The following is a 19,461-nucleotide window of genomic DNA, read 5'->3' on the forward strand; positions in this document are numbered from 1 at the left end:
TTTTTTTTTTTTTTTAAAGTCTATTTCAGGCCTAAAAGCAAAGATGTGAGCTTGAGTTCCAAGGAAGTCTTGTGGTGGAGCAAAGTGAACTAACCTTGACCTTGAGAGCATTTAAATGTCTCTGAAGTAATTCCGAAGCAAGTTATTGTAATTCCCTACTAATCATGCAAGAATTGATAGTAGGTGGCAATATCTGCCCTCAAGGGCTTCCCTGGTGGCGCAGTGGTTGAGAGTCCGCCTGCCGATGCAGGGGACATGGATTCGTGCCCGGGTCCAGGAATATCCCACATGCCATGGAGCGGCTGGGGCCATAAGCCATGGCCGCTGAGGCTGCGCATCTGGAGCCTATGCTCCACAACGGGAGAGGCCACAACAGTGAGAGGCCCGCGTACCACAATGAGAAGCCCGCACACCATAACAAAGACCCAACACAGCCAAAAATAAATAAATAAATTTATTTTTTAAAAAAAGAATGGCCATGGAACACTGTCCATGTCCCAACACTAGAGAAATTATCTATTATAAAATGTGAGTGCAGCTACTCCAGATTCAATCATCTGGACATATAATTCACATGGAAAGAGAGCAGTGGCTATGATTAAAGGTCTTGGGTATTCAGGGCAAAAATTTATCATTCTTTCCCTCTATGACAGTTTAGAGTTTAGTCCTATCTTGCATATGCAGCAGTAACTCCATTTCTGAAAAGAAATACAATGGTTCACAACACTCTCCAAGGAAGCGCAAAGCCCCATTCAAATTCTAATTCTAAGCTCCTATCTGCAGACATTTTCCCGTTTGCCCAGAATATAACAACATAACAACTGACATAGGACCCGTATATTTTTATTTATTTTTTTATAGCCGTTACATAGTCTAAGCAGAAATAAATGAAGATCCCAGAACTGGTCAATCTGTATTACTTCCTCTGCTGCACACCCATTGGGCAACACGTGACCAAGTTCTAAACTTTTAATTCTCAACGTACGGGTTCTCTCCATCCACAATGCCACTGCTTTTGCCCTCAGCCTTGGTTTCACCTAAGGGACAACTGCAATAGCCAAACTAAGGTCTCCCTGTCTCCAACCTTCCACCCCTCCCCAACTCCCAAACCCATCACACTTGTCTTGAAAGAAAACGCATGCCCTCTCCAAGTTGCTATTTTCTGATACACGAAACGGAAAACTGATTATAAGCTCACTTCCTAGGCACTTAGGAAAATGACTATAAATAAGTGAAAAGTTCTTTATAAATAGACGGAAATATATGAATCTGCTGTAATAATGGGAGCCAAAAAGTGGTACCAATTCTCTTAAAAAAAAAAGAAAGAAAAAGATATTATACAATATTACCTAATTCATTTTCACACCTTCATCCCAGAAACCACAGTACCACCCCAATATTGCCCAGGATAAAAACAAGACAAAAGGGGATTTGTTAAAGACTTTAAGGTAAAAATTCCACCTAGTTGGTTAAGTGCCAACCTTGGGGTTGAAGAGACGTCACTTTACATTTGAGGGTGAATTTAACACTTAAAGCCTTAAAAATAATTATGAAAGGAGAACCAGCTTCATGTTGTTACACTGCAGTACTATGCAGCCTTATAATCAGAACTGGACACACCGAGCTCCTTTTGTAAATTGAAATGTTTCTCTGGTGAGTAATTACCAAGCATCCGCCTTTATTTCCAAAACTAATGATACTGATACCACTGTTTGCTTAACCAGAACATGCTGTGGGGAGTATTTTAGCAACATTTATTTACTGCAGGAAGAAAACAAGTAGCAATCTGCTTTACATTTAGAAGCACAACACGAGAGAAACAGAAAATAAACAACCTAAGCATTGGCAGGCTCTTCCTGACTCCTTGTTCTCTAACCAAACTCCTCAGCTTCCCTTCTGGGGAGGCAGCAAAGGGGAGTGAGACAAAGAGATGGAGCCTGGGCTTGGTCCCACTGCATCCAACTCTGGACAAATTGCTTTGCTTCTCTAAGCTTGTATCCTGCCCTGTAAAATGATAAAGTGGAGGTGACCGTACAATACCAGGGTCTTTGTGAGGACTGAATGAGATTATCTAGTGTACTTGATTGCTCCTAATCGTCTGAACCTACCCCGGAGCTCTCTCTCCCCACACCTCCAGCCCACTCATCCTATTCAATCAATTCACATTGCTTCCCACTGCCTTTAGGACAAAGCTCACACTCTCATGACAGAGGATGAAAAGGCCTCCAGGATCCTGCCCCTGCCTTCCTTCTCTATTTCACCTCTCCACACATCCCCACCGCACTCCACTCTTAACATACCAAACTGCTTAGAGAGTTCCCCAACCTTGCCATGTTCCCCTAACACCCCATCCCCTCGGCACATGGCATGTGCAACGTTTCAAACTCTAGCTCTGCTGTTCTCAGTTCTCACTCCCACCCTTAAAATTCTCTTAGGCCCTAGAATTACTGCCTTGCTGCAGAGGGAGGGGGGTAGAAACCATGGTGGTATTCTAGTCAGACCAAACGTATCCCATTTGAAGATCTCTCCTTAGACAATAATAGTTTATTAGTTATCAAGGACATACTATGTGGCAGGCAATAAAATAAAGGCTTTAGATGGATTAACTTACTGTATCTTCAAAACAACTTTATAAAGCAGTTACTATTATCGTCTCCCACTCTAGCACACAGAGTGAAATAACTTGCCCAGACACACAAGCTGAGATACTGTGACACCATGAAAGTTAGTGAATATTATTCAAAAGAGGTCTTACAGTAGGAGTGCTCTGGCCCAGCTCTACAGCTGATGCTCTTAGCTATTAGAGCATACTGCTTCCTGTGCAGTAACAACTAAGGCAATTAACATCATGTAGAATGAGGAACAGGCAGAAAACAGCTCAGGAATCTGCATGGATGGACCCCAAAGAAAATGCTCCCCGGAGACACAAAAAAGAAGAGCCAAGCAGGAATAACATCCATCACTGAATTTTAGTATACTGTCTCCAATATCAAATGAACACACAGGACACATCTGGAAACCCTGCTGTAACCTAAAAATAATGAAAAACAAAAAATGGGGCGGTTATTTTCATGCTGCACTGAAGTTGGAAATATATATATTTTTTTCCCCTAGATCTGATGATTTTATGAGTGATTTCTATGAGAAACCTGAAATATCATAAGCCAGCTGCTTAAAGTTCATAAAGTCCAAAATCATTTCATTTCAAAAAATAATTTACATGGACATCCAAATTTTTCCTTAGTACTTTTTCTCCAGTGCCCTCTAATGGACATAAGAGGAAAAAGCAAAGGAAAAAAATGGACCCACAAACTATTCCAAACTCTTACAGTACCTGTGAAATTTGCTGTAAGTAGATCTTGTGTGTTCTCGGCACGCACGCACACACACACACACACACACACACACACACACACACACACAGAATGTTAGCAATATGAAGTGGGGACGTGTGGGCTGTGGTTAAGCATTGTACACACATATCAAACGTCACATTATACACCCTAAAAAAAAAATCACATTGTACAACCCAAGTACATAAAATTTTATTTGTCAATCATATCTCAATGAAGTTGGAAAAAAAAAATTGTCCCAAACTCTTCACCCACTACAAATAAAGCTATAAATATCTTCTCTTAACTTGGTGAATCCAGAAATCTACCTAAATCAGGCATCTCATGCACTGAAATCTATCCCATTTCAAGACAGTTTCACCTTTTAAAATTACTCAGATTTTTATTAAGAGTCATAAAATTATATATTTGCTTTAACCCAGTATCTCAACTTGGGGAAAATATAAACCAAGAAAATATCAACACTCTCTTTTAAGTAAAAAAGGTCTCAGACCAGTGATAATTACAACAGCAGAAAACCTGAAAACAGACTAAACGACCAACTCTAGCAGAATGCATAAGCAAATTTAAAATGTCTAAGCATATTTACTTCTCATTTCAATCTGTCAGGCTCTCAGAGACTGTAATGCATTTTCACGCACAGTTCTTATTTGACTCTCAACAACGCTGTGAGGAAGGCAGAGGTTATGGTCCACGTTTCTCAGACATGGGGATTAAGGCCAGAGAGGATTAAGCTTTGCCCTAAGAGCACCAAGTTACAAACTGGCTGGCCCAGGCCCTGACCCTACATCCCACAAACTTGTCATTCTTAACAGCTCCTCTGCCAGGGCTTCTAAAATACAAAAGCTACTAAAAATGACAGTGACAACACCAACACACAAAAGTATTAGGAAATAAGTAACAAAATGCTGCAACAGGAACAATCATAATTTTAAATTCGGAAAATAATTTTGGATTCTATAGTTTAGTTTTACACTCATAGAGTATTTTTGGGTTATGATCTCTACAAAAGGAACCAAATATCCAAATATAAGAACGGGCATAGGACAGTGTGTAGTAAAGAATTTGGCCTTGCCCAAAGAGAAGTCTGGCCTTTCCCCAGTTCCTGGAAAGTAACCTCTAACCCCCTGGAACGTCCTGAGTGTTGGGAGTATCTTTATTCATGGTGGGCCCTTCAGAGGCACTTGACAGTTTATGCTATTAGGGTGACTCACGCCAAATTTTGGGGTGCTATGCTGTAGGCTAGATTCAACCCCATGGGCAATCAATCAATCAGGTATGCCTACATAATGAAGGCCCCATAAAAACTCTGGACACCGAAGCTCAGGTGAGCTTCCCAGGTTGGCGATGCTGCACATGTCATGTCACACATCTGTGCTGAGAGGGTAGCACGTCCTGAGGACAATGAATGCATGCTTCCCAGACTCTGCTCTATGCATCTCCTCCTTTGGCTGGTTTTTCTGTACCCTTTCCTAGCAATGAACCATAATCATGAGGGTGACAGCTTTCAGTGAGTTCTGTGAGTCTTTCTAGCAAATGACTGAATCTGAGGGAGGTTTTTAGGACCCCCCCCGCCAAACTTGCAGTTGGTGTCAGAAGTGAAAGCAGTCTCAGGAACTGTGCCCTCAGACTTTGTAGTCTGTCTAACTCCAGATAGACAAAAAGAGATGCTTCACAGGAAAAAAATATATTCAATCTCACTCAAAATTAAAGAAAGGCAAATTACTATTTTTTAAGGTTATTATTTTTCACCTTTCAGGTTGGTTAAGATTTAAAAGATTGAGAACACCTGGGGGTTGGCAAGGGTTTAGAGAAACAGGCATTCTCATCTCTCTCTTATGCAGTAAGAAGAAATAAAAATGTTTTCAGTTTTTTACAGGGCAATTTACAAATATCATCAAAATTATAAAATTCTCTTTGATCCAGAAATTTCAATTTTACAAATTTACTCAAGATAAATTTATCAGTCATGAAAAATATAAGAGCAAGAGTGTTCATTATAGGGAGTTCCCTGGTTGCCTAGTGGTTAGGATTCAGCGCTATCACTGCTGTGGCCCAGGTTCAATCCCTGGTCAGGGAACTCCCACAAGCCACGTGGCACAACCAAAAGAAAAAAGAAAAAAAAAAAGTACAATTCAGGAATTAAAATAGTTTTTTTTTTTTAAAAAAGTGCTCATTATAGAAATCAGGAAACACCTAAATATTAATCAACAAGAGTCAAATAACTATGGGACATAATTGTGGACTACTACATAAACATTAAAATTAATTAGGCAGGACTGGAAAGCTGTCATGTTAAATGGAAAAAAGTAGTCTGTAGACTTGGAGTACAAAATTATTCTATCTGTGTCGCCCAAAAACGAAGTTATACCAAAATGCAGGTGTGTTTGTAAAGGCAGTAAAATACCTGGAAGAATAGTGTCAAACGGTAAACTGCAGTTACCTGTGAAAAGTACATTTAAGAAGAATAGAGACAGGGGACTGTATTCTTTGAGTTTTTTAAACATATGTAAACAGGGTATTAAATTAAATGAAACTCCAAAGAGAGGGTCAGATCAAGTTATAAATTTTCAAAGGATGGGACTTCCCTGGTGGTCCAGTGGTTAAGACTCTGCGCTTCCAATGCAGGGGGCATGGGTTCGATCCCTGGTCGGGGAACTAAGATCCCACATACCATGCAGCACGGCCAAAAGATAAATTGGGAAAAAAAAATTAAATTTTCAAAGGAAATATCTGAGAACAAGTTTAAGAACTTGAAAAGTGCCTCCCTGACATCAAGGATATGAAAGGGTAGAGAGTACGGAGATAACAAGAGAGGATTTTTGAGGATTTCTTCAGAGAATATTAGAAAGGTATTTTGAGCTCCTTCATCTGCCTCAAATGAAGAGATGTTTGGGGGTAGAGGGCTGTGTTCTCACCTCAAACCCCAGGAACCTCAAAGAAGCCGCTATGTATCCTCTGCACTCAGACTGGTGAATGACTCCTTCCCCGGGAAATCCAGAGAGCAGAAGGCCTGACTAGCTGCTTTAGCAAGTGAGCGCTGTTGCTGGAGAAGAACCAGCCTGTGCGCCCAGAATAAAGAACTCAGGAGCATCCCCTTGGGAGCGGGGTAGGGCTGGGGGAGATCTTCGATCCTGACCCACTGGGCAACCAGAGAGAACAGACGAAAGACCTCACAAGAGGGGAAAGCAGAGGTACAGGGCCCCGAGGAAGGAGTGAGGACCATCGGAAGCACACTCCTCGGAGTACACGTGCTCAGGGCAAGGCTCCAGGTGCGGAGACAGCCACGGACAATGTCTCCAAAGGAGCACTAAACACGCTGCCTGGAAGAAGAGCCAAGTTTAAACACCTGACAATGAGAGAGCACAAAGTCCCCTTGTGACAGTGCCAAGTAAGAACTTCCCCACTTCTCCTTATCTCCTGCTTCCCCCATCCACGCCCCAAACCCTAAGGAGATATTATAAAATAGCTACTAGCAAATAGGCCAGAGAACAGACGATAAGGAGGGGAGAAGTTTCACTTTGAATTAAACTGGAAACTTTGACTGCATTTATTTAGTATTACTTAGTATTACATAGGACTGGACGTTCTACCGCCAAATTAAGACTTTGTACCTTAAAGGGCCTGTCATACTTCACGACCAAAAATGATCAGAAAAGTCATGGAGTCCACCAGAGTTTTCATCCCAAGACAGGGGAAGGGGTCTCCCTCCCATGCAGGTTGAAAAAGGACAGTAAAACTCAAAATAAAGCAGCTTTTATAATTTCCCAAAAGTAATCCTTGTTGTAACATAGACTATACCAGTATTTATTACTTTAGAAAGATTTTTCTGTAAGATTTTTAAAATAAGGTTATAAAGACTGTCTGAAGAATATGATAAATATTTTTATAATAAAACAGAGATTTAGGGACTTCCTTGGTGGCACAGTGGTTAGGAATCTGCCTGCCAATGCAGGGGACACGGGTTTGAGCCCTGGTCCAGTAGGATCCCACATGCCGCAAAGCAACTAAGCCCGTGCACCACAACGACTCAGCCTGCGCTCTAGAGCCAGCGAGCCACAATTACTGAAGTCCATGCACCTAGAGCCCCTGCTCCACAACAAGAGAAGCCACCACAATGAGAAGCCCGCACACCGCAACGAAGAGTAGCCCGCGCTCTCTGAAACTAGAGAAAGCCTGCACACAGCAACGAAGACCCAATGCAGCCATAAATTAATTAATTAATTAATTTTTTAAAAATAGAAATTTAGGTGCATATGAAATAAAATTTAAATAAATATTCCAATATTTATTTAATTACTAATAGTGATTTTTTCTGACGAGATGGAATTACTGGTAGGTTCTTGCCCTTTCTCTATTTTCCAAATTTTCATTATTATAAGTATGTTAATTTATAGTGAAAAAAAATTTTTTTTAATTTAATCTAATTTAATTTTTTTTGGCTGAGCCACTCAGCTTGTGGGATCTTAGTTCCCTGACCAGGGACCAAACCCACGCCCCATGCAGTGGAAGCACAGAGTCTTAACCACTGGACCGCCAGGAAGTCCCTATAGTGAAAAAAATTTTCAATTTTAACTAGTCACAATTAAATAAATAATCATTAAATTTGTTTCCTTAAATTACCATTTGCTATTATATGACTCTACCCAGAGTAAAATTAGAAGGTCTTCATGTTTTACAGATATAATAAGTACTCAAGACTTTTATATAATTCAAAACTAGTTATTCACCAACTAGTCCTATCAAAAAATGGTAGATATTCTCATATGGCAATATCATAAATAATTCATAATCCAGTTGGTACTAGTTTTTTTGTTTGCTTTGTGGGCCTTTTGTTTTATTTTGTTTTGTGGGCATGGGAAAATAGTTCCCCTGACACTCTTTATCTTGAAAACTTCAGAAAAGTTGAAAGGTACAATGAAGATTCACATTCCCTTCACCTAGATTCACTACTTTTGCTTGATCAATATCTATCTATAAACACACACACACACACACACACACACACACACTTGTAATACACATGTATGTATGTGTGTGTTATGTATAAAAACAAAATTTTGCTAAACCACTTGAAAGTATGTTGCAGACACCACAGCACCTCACCTTTAAATTGCTGCAAAATTCATCTCCAAGAAAGATATGAACCTACATAACTACAACACCATTATTACAATGAGAAAAATTAACATAAATCTAATATTACCTAATAGAAAATTCAATTCAAATGTCCTCAAATGTCAAGACAATGGCCTTTTCTCTTTGATTCAAGATCAAAGTTTATACAATGCATTTGTTTATATTTCATTAGTCTTTTAAAATCTTAAAACAGTACCCACCCCAAGTTTTATTGTGTTGTTACTGTCTACAACATAGACTCTTTAAAGAGCCTGGCCTGTTGTCTCCTAGACTGTCCCACATTCTGGATTTGTCTGATTGTTTCCCCATTAGATTCAGGTTAAACTTTTTTGACACAAAATTGCATAGATGATGTCGTATACACCTTGCTACACATCATATCAGGAGGTACATAAGGTCAAGTTGTAACATAAATGATGATGTTAAATTTGATTCTTTGTAAATGTACATTTTTCCCTTTATGCTTAGTAAATAATCTACAGGGGATTTTTTTTTCCCCACTGATTTATTTATTTTTGGCACGTCTAAGTGGTTTAGTTCCTGGCATGATGTTTTGAGACTATGTCAATATCTGTTGCTCAAAGACGTTTCACCTAATCCTTGCTTAAATCAATTATTACACTAGGGACTGCAAACAGGTGATTTTCTAATTCTATCATGCCCTCTTTATTTATAATCTGTAAACCTTCTGTAAAGACTTTCTCCTTACAAGAGACATGGAAGGACACTACATAATGATCAAGGGATCAATCCAAGAAGAAGATATAACAATTACAAATATATATGCACCCAACACAGGAGCACCTCAACACATAAAGCAATGGCTAACAGTATAAAAGAGGAAATCGACAGTAACACTATAATAGTGGGGGACTTTAACACCTTACTTACACCAATGGACAGATCATAAAAAATGGAAATAAACAAGGAAACAAAAGCTTTAAATGACACAATAGACCAGATAGATTTAATTGATATTTATAGGACATTCCATCCAAAAACAGCAGATTACACTTTCTTCTCAAGGAACATTCTCCAGGATAGATCACATCTTGGGTCACAAATCAAGCCTCAGTAAATTTAAGAAAACTGAAATCATATCAAGCAACTTTTCTGACCACAATGCTATGAGATTAGAAATGAATTACAAGGAAAAAAACGTAAAAACCACAAACACATGGAAGTGAAACAATACATTACTAAATAACCAAGAGATCACTGAAGAAATCAAAGAGGAAATCAAAAAATACCCAGAGACAAATGACAATGAAAACACGACAATCCAAAACCTATGGGATGCAGCAAAAGCAGTTCTAAGAGGGAAGTTTATAGCTATACAAGCCTACCTCAAGAAACAAGAAAAATCTCAAATAAACAATCTAACCTTACACCTAAAAGAACTAAAAAAGAACAAACAAAACCCAAAGTTAGCAGAAGGAAGGGAATCATAAAGACCAGAGCAGAAATAAATGAAATAGAAACAAAGAAAACAATAGCAAAGATAAATAAAACTAAAAGCTGGTTCTTTGAGAAGATAAACAAAATTGATAAACCATTAGCCAGACTCATCAAGAAAAAGAGGGAGAGGACTCAAATCAATAAATCTAGAAATGAAAAAGGAGAAGTTACAACAGACACCACAGAAATACAAAGCATCCTAAGAGACTACTACAAGCAATTCTATGCCAATAAAATGGACAACCTGGAAGAAATGGACAAATTCTTAGAAAGGTACAACCTTCCAAGACTGAACCATGAAGAAATAGAAAATATGAACAGATCAATCACCAGTAATGAAATTGAAACTGTGATTTAAAATATTCCAACAAACAAAAGTCCAGGACCAGATGGCTTCACAGGTGAATTCTATCAAACATTTAGAGAAGAGCTAACACCCATCCTTCTCAAACTCTTCCAAAAAATTCCAGAGGAAGGAACACTCCCAAACTCATTCTATGGGGCCACCAACACCCTGATACCAAAACCAGACAAAGACACTACAAAAAAAGAAAATTACAAACCAATATCACTGATGAATATAGATGCAAAAATCCTTAACAAAATACTAGCAAACAGAATCTAACAACACATTAAAAGGATCATACACCATGATCCCAGGGATGCAAGGATTCTTCAATATACGCAAATCAATCAATGTGATACACCATATTAACAAATTGAAGAATAAAAACCATATGATCGGGCTTCCCTGGTGGCGCAGTGGTTAAGAATCTGCCTGCCAATGCAGGGGACACGGGTTCGAGCCCTGGTCTAGGAAGATCCCACATGCTGCGGAGCAACTAGGCCCATAAGCCACAACTACTGAGCCTGCACGTCTGGAGCCTGTACTCCGCAACGGGAGAGGCCGCAACAGTGAGAGGCCCGCGCACTGTGACGCAGAGTGGCCCCCGCTTGCCGCAACTGGAGAAAACCCTTGCACAGAAATGAAGACCCAACACAGCCAAAAATAAATATTAATTAATTTTTTAAAAAATGGTTCACATCAAAAGTATCTTTAAACAAAAAAACAAAACCATATGATCATCTCCATAGATGGAGAAAAAGCTTTTGACAAAATTCAACACCCATTTATGATAAAAACTCTCCAGAGAGTGGGCACAGAGGGAGCCTACCTCAACATAATAAAGGCCATATACGACAAACCCACAGCAAACATTATTCTCAACGGTGAAAAACTGAAAGCATTTCCTCTAAGATCAGGAACAAGACAAGGTTGTCCACTCTTGCCACTATTATTCAACGTAGTTTGGGAAGTCCTAGCCATGGCAATCAGACAAGAAAAAGAAATAAAAGGAATACAAATTGGAAAAGAAGAAGTAAAACTATCACCGTGTGCAGATGACATGATACTATACATAGAGAATCCTAAAGACACCACCAGAAAACTACTAGAGCTAATCAATGAATTTGGTAAAGTTGCAGGATACAAAATTAATGCACAGAAATCTCTTGCATTCCTATACACTAATGATGAAAAATCTGAAAGAGAAATTAAGGAAACACTCCCATTTACCACTGCAACTAAAAGAATAAAATACCTAGGAATAAACCTACCTAGGGAGACAAAAGACCTGTATGCAGAAAACTATAAGACACTGATGAAAGAAATTAAAGATGATACCAACAGATGGAGAGATATACCATGTTCTTGGATTGGAAGAGTCAACATTGTGAAAATGACTCTACTACCCAAAGCAATCTACAGATTCAATGCAATCCCTATCAAACTACCAATGGCATTTTTTACAGAACTAGAACAAAAAATCTTAAAATTTGTATGGAGACACAAAAGACCCCGAATAGCCAAAGCAGTCTTGAGGGAAAAAAACGGAGCTGGAGGAATCAGACTCCCTGACTTCAGACTATACTACAAAGCTACAGTAATCAAGACAATATGGTACTGGCACAAAAACAGAAATATAGATCAATGGAACAGGATAGAAAGCCCAGAGATAAACCCACGCACATATGGTCACCTTATCTTTGATAAAGGAGGCAAGAATATACAGTGGAGAAAGGACAGCCTCTTCAATAAGTGGTGCTGGGAAAACTGGACAGCTACATGTAAAAGAATGAAATTAGAACACTCCCTAACACCACACACAAAAATAAACTCAAAATGGATTAGAGACCTAAAGGTAAGACCGGACACTATAAAACTTTTAGAGGAAAACATAGGAAGAACACTCTTTGACATAACTCACAGCAAGATCTTTTTTGATCCACCTCCTAGAGTAATGGAAATAAAAATGAAAATAAACAAATGGGACCTAATGAAACTTCAAAGCTTTTGCACAGCAAAGGAAACCATAAACAAGACAAAAAGATAACCCTCAGAATGGGAGAAAATATTTGCAAACGAATCAACGGACAAAGGATTAATCTCCAAAATATATAAACAGGTCATGCAGCTCAATATTAAAAAAACAAATAACCCAATCCAAAAATGGGCAGAAGACCTAAATTAAGAAATTTCCCCAAAGAAGATATACAGATGGCCTAGAAGCACCTGAAAAGCTGCTCAATATCACTAATAATTAGAGAAATGTAAAAACTACAATGAGGTATCACCTCACACCAGTAAGAATAGGCATCATCAGAAAACCTACAAACAACAAATGCTGGAGAGGGTGTGGAGAAAAGGGAACCCTCTTGCACAGTTGGTGGGAATGTAAATTGATACAACCACTATGGAGAACAGTATGGAGGTTCCTTAAAAAACTAAAAGTAGAACTACCATATGATCCAGCAATCCCACTACTGGGCATATACCCAAAGAAAACCATCATTCAAAAAGACACATGCACCCCAATGTTCACTGCAGCAGTATTTACAATAGCCAGGTCATGGAAGCAACCTATATGTCCATCAACAGACAAACGGATAAAGAAGATGTGGTACATATATACAATGGTATATTACTCAGCCATAAAAAGAACGAAATTGGGTCATTTGTTGAGACATGGATGGCTCTAGAGACTGTCATACAGAGTGAAGTAAATCAGAAAGAGAAAAACAAATACCGTATGCTAACACATATATATGGAATCTAAAAAGAAAAAAAAAGGTTCTGAAAAACCTAGAGGCAGGACAGGAATAAAGATGCAGACATAGAGAATGGACCTGAGCACACAGGGAGGGGGAAGGGTAAGTTGGGACAAAGTGAGAGAGTGGCCTGGACTTATATACACTACCAAATGTAAAACAGATAGCTAGTGGGAAGCAGCCACGTAGCACAGGGAGATCAGCTTGGTGCTTTGTGACCACCTAGGGGATGTGATAGGGAGGGTGGGAGGGAGACGCAAGAAGGAGGAGATATGGGGATATATGTATATGCATAGCTGATTCACTTTATTATACAGTAGAAACTAACACACCACTGTAAAGCAATTATAGTCCAATAAAGATGTTAAAAAGAAAAAAAATGTCCAAAAAAAAAGACTTTCTCCAGTGCCTCCCTTTTTTTTTTTGAGTAGCACAAGGATTGATTTTTTTTTAATTTGATGTAATATAATCCATTATGTTCATTGTATAATCATTATGTTGATTTTTGATGTTCAAACTGCCCCATATTTGGCCTGTGGGAAACTCCTCAAGCTGGTTCCTGTATCCTTTAGACACTGAGGACCTACCTACTCAACAAGACATCCCAGGCTCATCTGTTACACTCCCTTCCCCAACTGTGGAATCAGCCATTTCTTCAAGGAGCCCTAGCTCCTTTTAGTAGGGTAATGGTTTTAGAAAACAAGATCTGAGTGCTTACTCTGTTTGTTTCTAGGTCGGCGGCACAATAAAGAATACATTTGGTCTTTGTCCCTAGCTCCTGGCACAGAGCTTCAAAAAACCCTGGCATTTCCTAAAGAGACAGAAGTTTCTTTGTTATGCTAACGAGGTGACTCACAGTGGGCCCCTAGATAGCTTCAGGAAGAGAGCTGGTCACCAGAAGACAATCACATAATGCAACTTTGGGCCAGCTGGATTTCCAGAGACATGAGGGGGAGGGGAGGCTGGCTGGAGATTGAGTTCAAATACCTGGCCAATGATCTAATTAATCATGCCTACATAATGAAACCCCAATAAAAATTCTAGATGCTAAAGCTCAGTAGAGGGCTTCCCTGGTGGCTCAGTGGTTAAGAATCCACCTGCCAACACAGGAGACACGGGTTCGAGCCCTGGTCCGGGAAGATCCCACATACTATGGAGCAACTAAGCCTGTGCACCACAACTACTGAGCCTGCGCTCTGGAGCCCGCAAGCAACTACTGAGCCCACGTGCCACAACTACTGAAGCCTGCGCGCCTAGAGCCCATGCTCTGCAACAAGAGAAGCCACTGCAATGAGAAGCCCGCGCACCGCAATGAAGACTCGACACAGCCAAAAATAAATAAATAAATAAATTTATAAAGTAAAAAATAAAGCTCAGTAGAGCTTCCTAGGTGGTGAACACATTGATGGGGTGGGTGGGTGATGTGCCCAGATTCCACGATGAGGGGGCACAGAAACTCTGGGTCTCTTCCCCAACCCTCCAGTCTCAGATCTTGCCCTACGCTTCCTTTCCATTTCGTGGTTTCTGATTTGTATCCTTCACTACAAAACTGTAACCGTAAGTCCCTGACTTATAATGGTTTGATGTTGCGAAAGCAATACAAATTTAGTAGACACCTTACTTCGAATTTTGAATTTTGGTCTTTTCCCAGGTTAGCCATATGCAGTACAATACACTCTTGTGATGCCAGCAAGCCAAGGCTCCCAGTCAGCCACACAATCACAAAGGAGCATAAACAACCAATATACTCAAAACCATTCTGTACCCCTATAACCACTCTTTCACTTTCAGTAGGCTATTCAATAAATTACATGAAACATTCAACACTTTATTATAAAACAGGCTTTATGTTAGACGATTCTGCCCAAATGTAAGCTAATTTAAGTGTTCTGAGTATGTTTAAGGTAGGTTAGGCTAAGCTTTGATGTTTGATAGGTTAGATGTATTAAATATGTTTTTGACTTACAAAATTTTCAACTTAAAATGGGTTGACTGGGACATAACACCATTGTAAATCAAGGGAGATTTATACAGTGCTTTCAGTGAGCTGAGTCATCCTAGCAAATTATCAAATGTGAGGGGATCAGACATGAGAACCTCCATACTTATGACCAGTTGGTCGGAAGTCCAAGTGGACCCTTAGACTTACAGCTACCACTGAAGTGGGGACAGTCTTGCAGAGGACTATCCCCTAAACCTGTGGGGTCTGACACTAACTCCAGGTAGTGCCAGAACTGAATTGAACTGCACGTCATTTGAATTAACTGGGCGTTAGTGTCAGAACATGAAAGGTCCTTTCAACAAACACAGCCACAAAATATTATTTATACGCACACACACTTAAATTATAAATTTGCAAATATAACATGACAATAAACGTACATTTTTAAAAATCTTAAGTTCATATCAGCCTCCAAATCATACCACCTGGAAATCACATTAATGCCTATGGATCCACTTTATTATTTTTCACAGCTGTACAACAATATTATACTGTGTGGGTACTTCATGCTTTTTTCAGCCAATATCCAATAGCTGTTTGTTATACTTGCTGCAAGGCATAACCCTGTGCAGATGCTCTCGACACAGCCAAAAATAAATAAATAAATAAATTTATAAAGTAAAAAATAAAGCTCAGTAGAGCTTCCTAGGTGGTGAACACATTGATGGGGTGGGTGGGTGATGTGCCCAGATTCCACGATGAGGGGGCACAGAAACTCTGGGTCTCTTCCCCAACCCTCCAGTCTCAGATCTTGCCCTACGCTTCCTTTCCATTTCGTGGTTTCTGATTTGTATCCTTCACTACAAAACTGTAACCGTAAGTCCCTGACTTATAATGGTTTGATGTTGCGAAAGCAATACAAATTTAGTAGACACCTTACTTCGAATTTTGAATTTTGGTCTTTTCCCAGGTTAGCCATATGCAGTACAATACACTCTTGTGATGCCAGCAAGCCAAGGCTCCCAGTCAGCCACACAATCACAAAGGAGCATAAACAACCAATATACTCAAAACCATTCTGTACCCCTATAACCACTCTTTCACTTTCAGTAGGCTATTCAATAAATTACATGAAACATTCAACACTTTATTATAAAACAGGCTTTATGTTAGACGATTCTGCCCAAATGTAAGCTAATTTAAGTGTTCTGAGTATGTTTAAGGTAGGTTAGGCTAAGCTTTGATGTTTGATAGGTTAGATGTATTAAATATGTTTTTGACTTACAAAATTTTCAACTTAAAATGGGTTGACTGGGACATAACACCATTGTAAATCAAGGGAGATTTATACAGTGCTTTCAGTGAGCTGAGTCATCCTAGCAAATTATCAAATGTGAGGGGATCAGACATGAGAACCTCCATACTTATGACCAGTTGGTCGGAAGTCCAAGTGGACCCTTAGACTTACAGCTACCACTGAAGTGGGGACAGTCTTGCAGAGGACTATCCCCTAAACCTGTGGGGTCTGACACTAACTCCAGGTAGTGCCAGAACTGAATTGAACTGCACGTCATTTGAATTAACTGGGCGTTAGTGTCAGAACATGAAAGGTCCTTTCAACAAACACAGCCACAAAATATTATTTATACGCACACACACTTAAATTATAAATTTGCAAATATAACATGACAATAAACGTACATTTTTAAAAATCTTAAGTTCATATCAGCCTCCAAATCATACCACCTGGAAATCACATTAATGCCTATGGATCCACTTTATTATTTTTCACAGCTGTACAACAATATTATACTGTGTGGGTACTTCATGCTTTTTTCAGCCAATATCCAATAGCTGTTTGTTATACTTGCTGCAAGGCATAACCCTGTGCAGATGCTGTTTTGTATATGTGAAGGTGTATCTTCAAGGCAAATTTATACATCTGGGCCTGCTGGATCACGCGTAAATGCGTGTGAATTTGGTAAAGACTGCCAAAAGCCCCTGCATACGGGTATACCATTCTGGACTCCCATCAGAAAGGTATGGGTACCTGTTTCCACAGAGCCTCACCAATTGTGCATTGTCCAACTTTTGAATTTCTGCTATTTTTCTAGGTGAGAAAGGTATATCAGTGTAGTTTTAATTTGCATGTCCTTTATTATGAGTGAATTTGAGGATTTTTTCATACGTTTAAAGTCTATTTGTAGGGCTTCCCTGGTGGCGCGGTGGTTGAGAGTCCGCCTGCCGATGCAGGAGACGCGGGCTCGTGCCCGGGTCCGGGAGGATCCCACATGCCGCAGATCGGCTGGGCCCATGAGCCATGGCCGCTGAGCCTGCGCATACGGAGCCTGTGCTCCGCAGCGGGAGAGGCCGCAACGGTGAGAGGCCCGTGTACCACAAAAAAAAAAAGTCTATTTGTAGAGGTTTTTCTGAGACTCGGCTATTGATGTGTTTTTCCTATTTTTTTCTACTAAAGTCTTTTTGTTTTCATTCAATTTTTAAGAGTGCTGTGTATGGTAGAAAAATTAACTCCTTCTTTATAGGATAAGGGGCAAAGATTTTCCCTCACTTTATCATTTGTCTTTGGATTTTGTTTATAGCCATGTGAATTTTTTTAAAAATCACTGATATTCAATGTTTTATTGTTTCCAGATTTCAGATCATATACAAAATCTTTCTTCAAGTTTTAAATAATGCACCTAATTCTATTATTTACATATTTTTCAACATTTATATCCCTGATTGGAGATCTAACTCAGATTGGAGTTTATCCTGATGTAGGTATGAGGTTCAGAGCCAACTTATCTTTCCACGAGTAGCTAGCCAGTTGTCAACATCACTTATCTTAAAAGTACATCTTCCCCCTGGGGAAAAGAGACACCACCTTTATCATATATGAAATTCCGTATATTCTTGGATCTATTCCTGGAATTTTATTCTGTTGCATTGGTCTGTCTGTCTCATCGGGAGCCAGTACCACAGTGTCAGTTACAGATGCCTTGTAATAAGTTTAAATACCTGGTAGGGCTAGCCTTTCTCACTACGACTTTTACCAAAGTTTCCCTAACTACCCTTGCATGTGTATTTTTCCACATGAATCAACCAGTCTAGCTCCAAAAAAAAATACCTTACTGGAATTTTAATGGGACTGCATCAAATGTATGTATTAAATTAAAAGAACTGACAGTGTTACAATACTGAGTCACCATATCTAAAAACGAGGAAGGTCTTTTCATTTGTTCAAGGCACTTTTACATCTTCCAGGAATGTTTTAAAGTCTTCCTCATTGAGATTTAAGATTACTTCTTCAGAAGTGTATCCCTATGTGCGTGCTTATTTTTTATGTAGCTGCTGTAAATGGGGTCCTCTCCCACCACAGCTAACTGGTTATTATCTGGGAATATAAAGGGCATTGACTTTTTACCTTACTATGGCCTGCTGCCTTACTGAACTGTTTCATTTGAGTTTGTGTTAATTTTATCATAGGTTTTCCTGGATTCTTCCACAGTTTGCTTCTTTTGTTTCTAAGACTTATGCATTCGATACATTTTTACCTTAGGATATTCTCATTTCCCAAAACTCACACATAAATTGAGACTTTATATTTTATATTATTGTATATATAATGTTATTTCAATTTTAGAATAGACTCTGCATAAAATCCTACTACACCATACATTCTCTTACTCTTGGAGTAACTAAGACAATGACAACCTAGGTGAACATTTCCTAGATTCCTAGGGCCTCCACCTAAGCTGACCTCAACACCCACAGACCACCGTGCCATCCCTAAGTCCAGCACCACTCGGTCTATGACAGGGAAGCACTTTTACATGAGGGTTCCACTGGGAATCTCAACACCAATCTCATCATGCTGCTCAGCCTGTCATCTTCAGCCACAACACTGAGGAAAGTCCCTCTAACCATCTACCCTTTCCTCAGTTATGTCTATTCTACTACGAGCTCATTTCCACAGGGCTGAGAAAGATTTTCACAAAACTCATGTTAAAATGGCCAAAAAAAGTATAAAACTCTCAAAACAGGAAGCAAAGAAATAAAACTGTCCAATTATGAGCTCAGATGGACTATGTAACAATACAGATGCTAGATGTCAACCAACTGTAGGATCCCAGCTCACCATTTCCCAAAATTACAGTACCTTTTCTTTCTTCATACGATCCATAATCTTGCCGAGGTCTTCAACATCAATGACAGATTTTAGACTCTGATGGTCCTCAGTACCAGACTCTTCCTCACTGGTGCTCCCAAAGGGCTCTTCCTGCTGGAACATCAATGCTTCAGAAATACACTGTGCAAAGTAGCAAAGTGTCTAATATTCCTTCCCAGATTGTAAGTTCACTGGATGGACTTGAGATATTTTGGGCTAGAGGTCAGCCAGCCTCAGGCCAAATCTAAAGGAGCCCATCATTTATACATTATCTATCGCTACTTTCTTAATAA

General features: G+C 39.4%; 1 protein-coding gene and 1 non-coding gene across 2 annotated transcripts in view; one reads left to right on the forward strand and one right to left on the reverse strand.

The window, feature by feature from the left end:
- LOC103068508 (S-adenosyl-L-methionine-dependent tRNA 4-demethylwyosine synthase) overlaps window positions 1–19,461 on the reverse strand; it is a 152,488-nt gene that overhangs the window by 120,010 nt on the left and 13,017 nt on the right. The window contains exon 2 of the mRNA XM_007469913.1: window positions 19,160–19,282. Within this exon, the coding sequence (XP_007469975.1) occupies window positions 19,160–19,282 (123 nt within the window). The remainder of the gene's footprint in view (window positions 1–19,159; window positions 19,283–19,461) is intronic.
- On the forward strand, window positions 5,362–5,433 carry TRNAD-AUC (transfer RNA aspartic acid (anticodon AUC)). The gene has a single exon. It is a non-coding gene; the product is annotated as a tRNA-Asp (tRNA).

The sequence above is a fragment of the Lipotes vexillifer genome, unplaced genomic scaffold, assembly GCF_000442215.2.
Source record: "Lipotes vexillifer unplaced genomic scaffold, Lipotes_vexillifer_v1.1 scaffold128, whole genome shotgun sequence".
NCBI classification, from domain to species: Eukaryota; Metazoa; Chordata; class Mammalia; order Artiodactyla; family Lipotidae; genus Lipotes; species Lipotes vexillifer.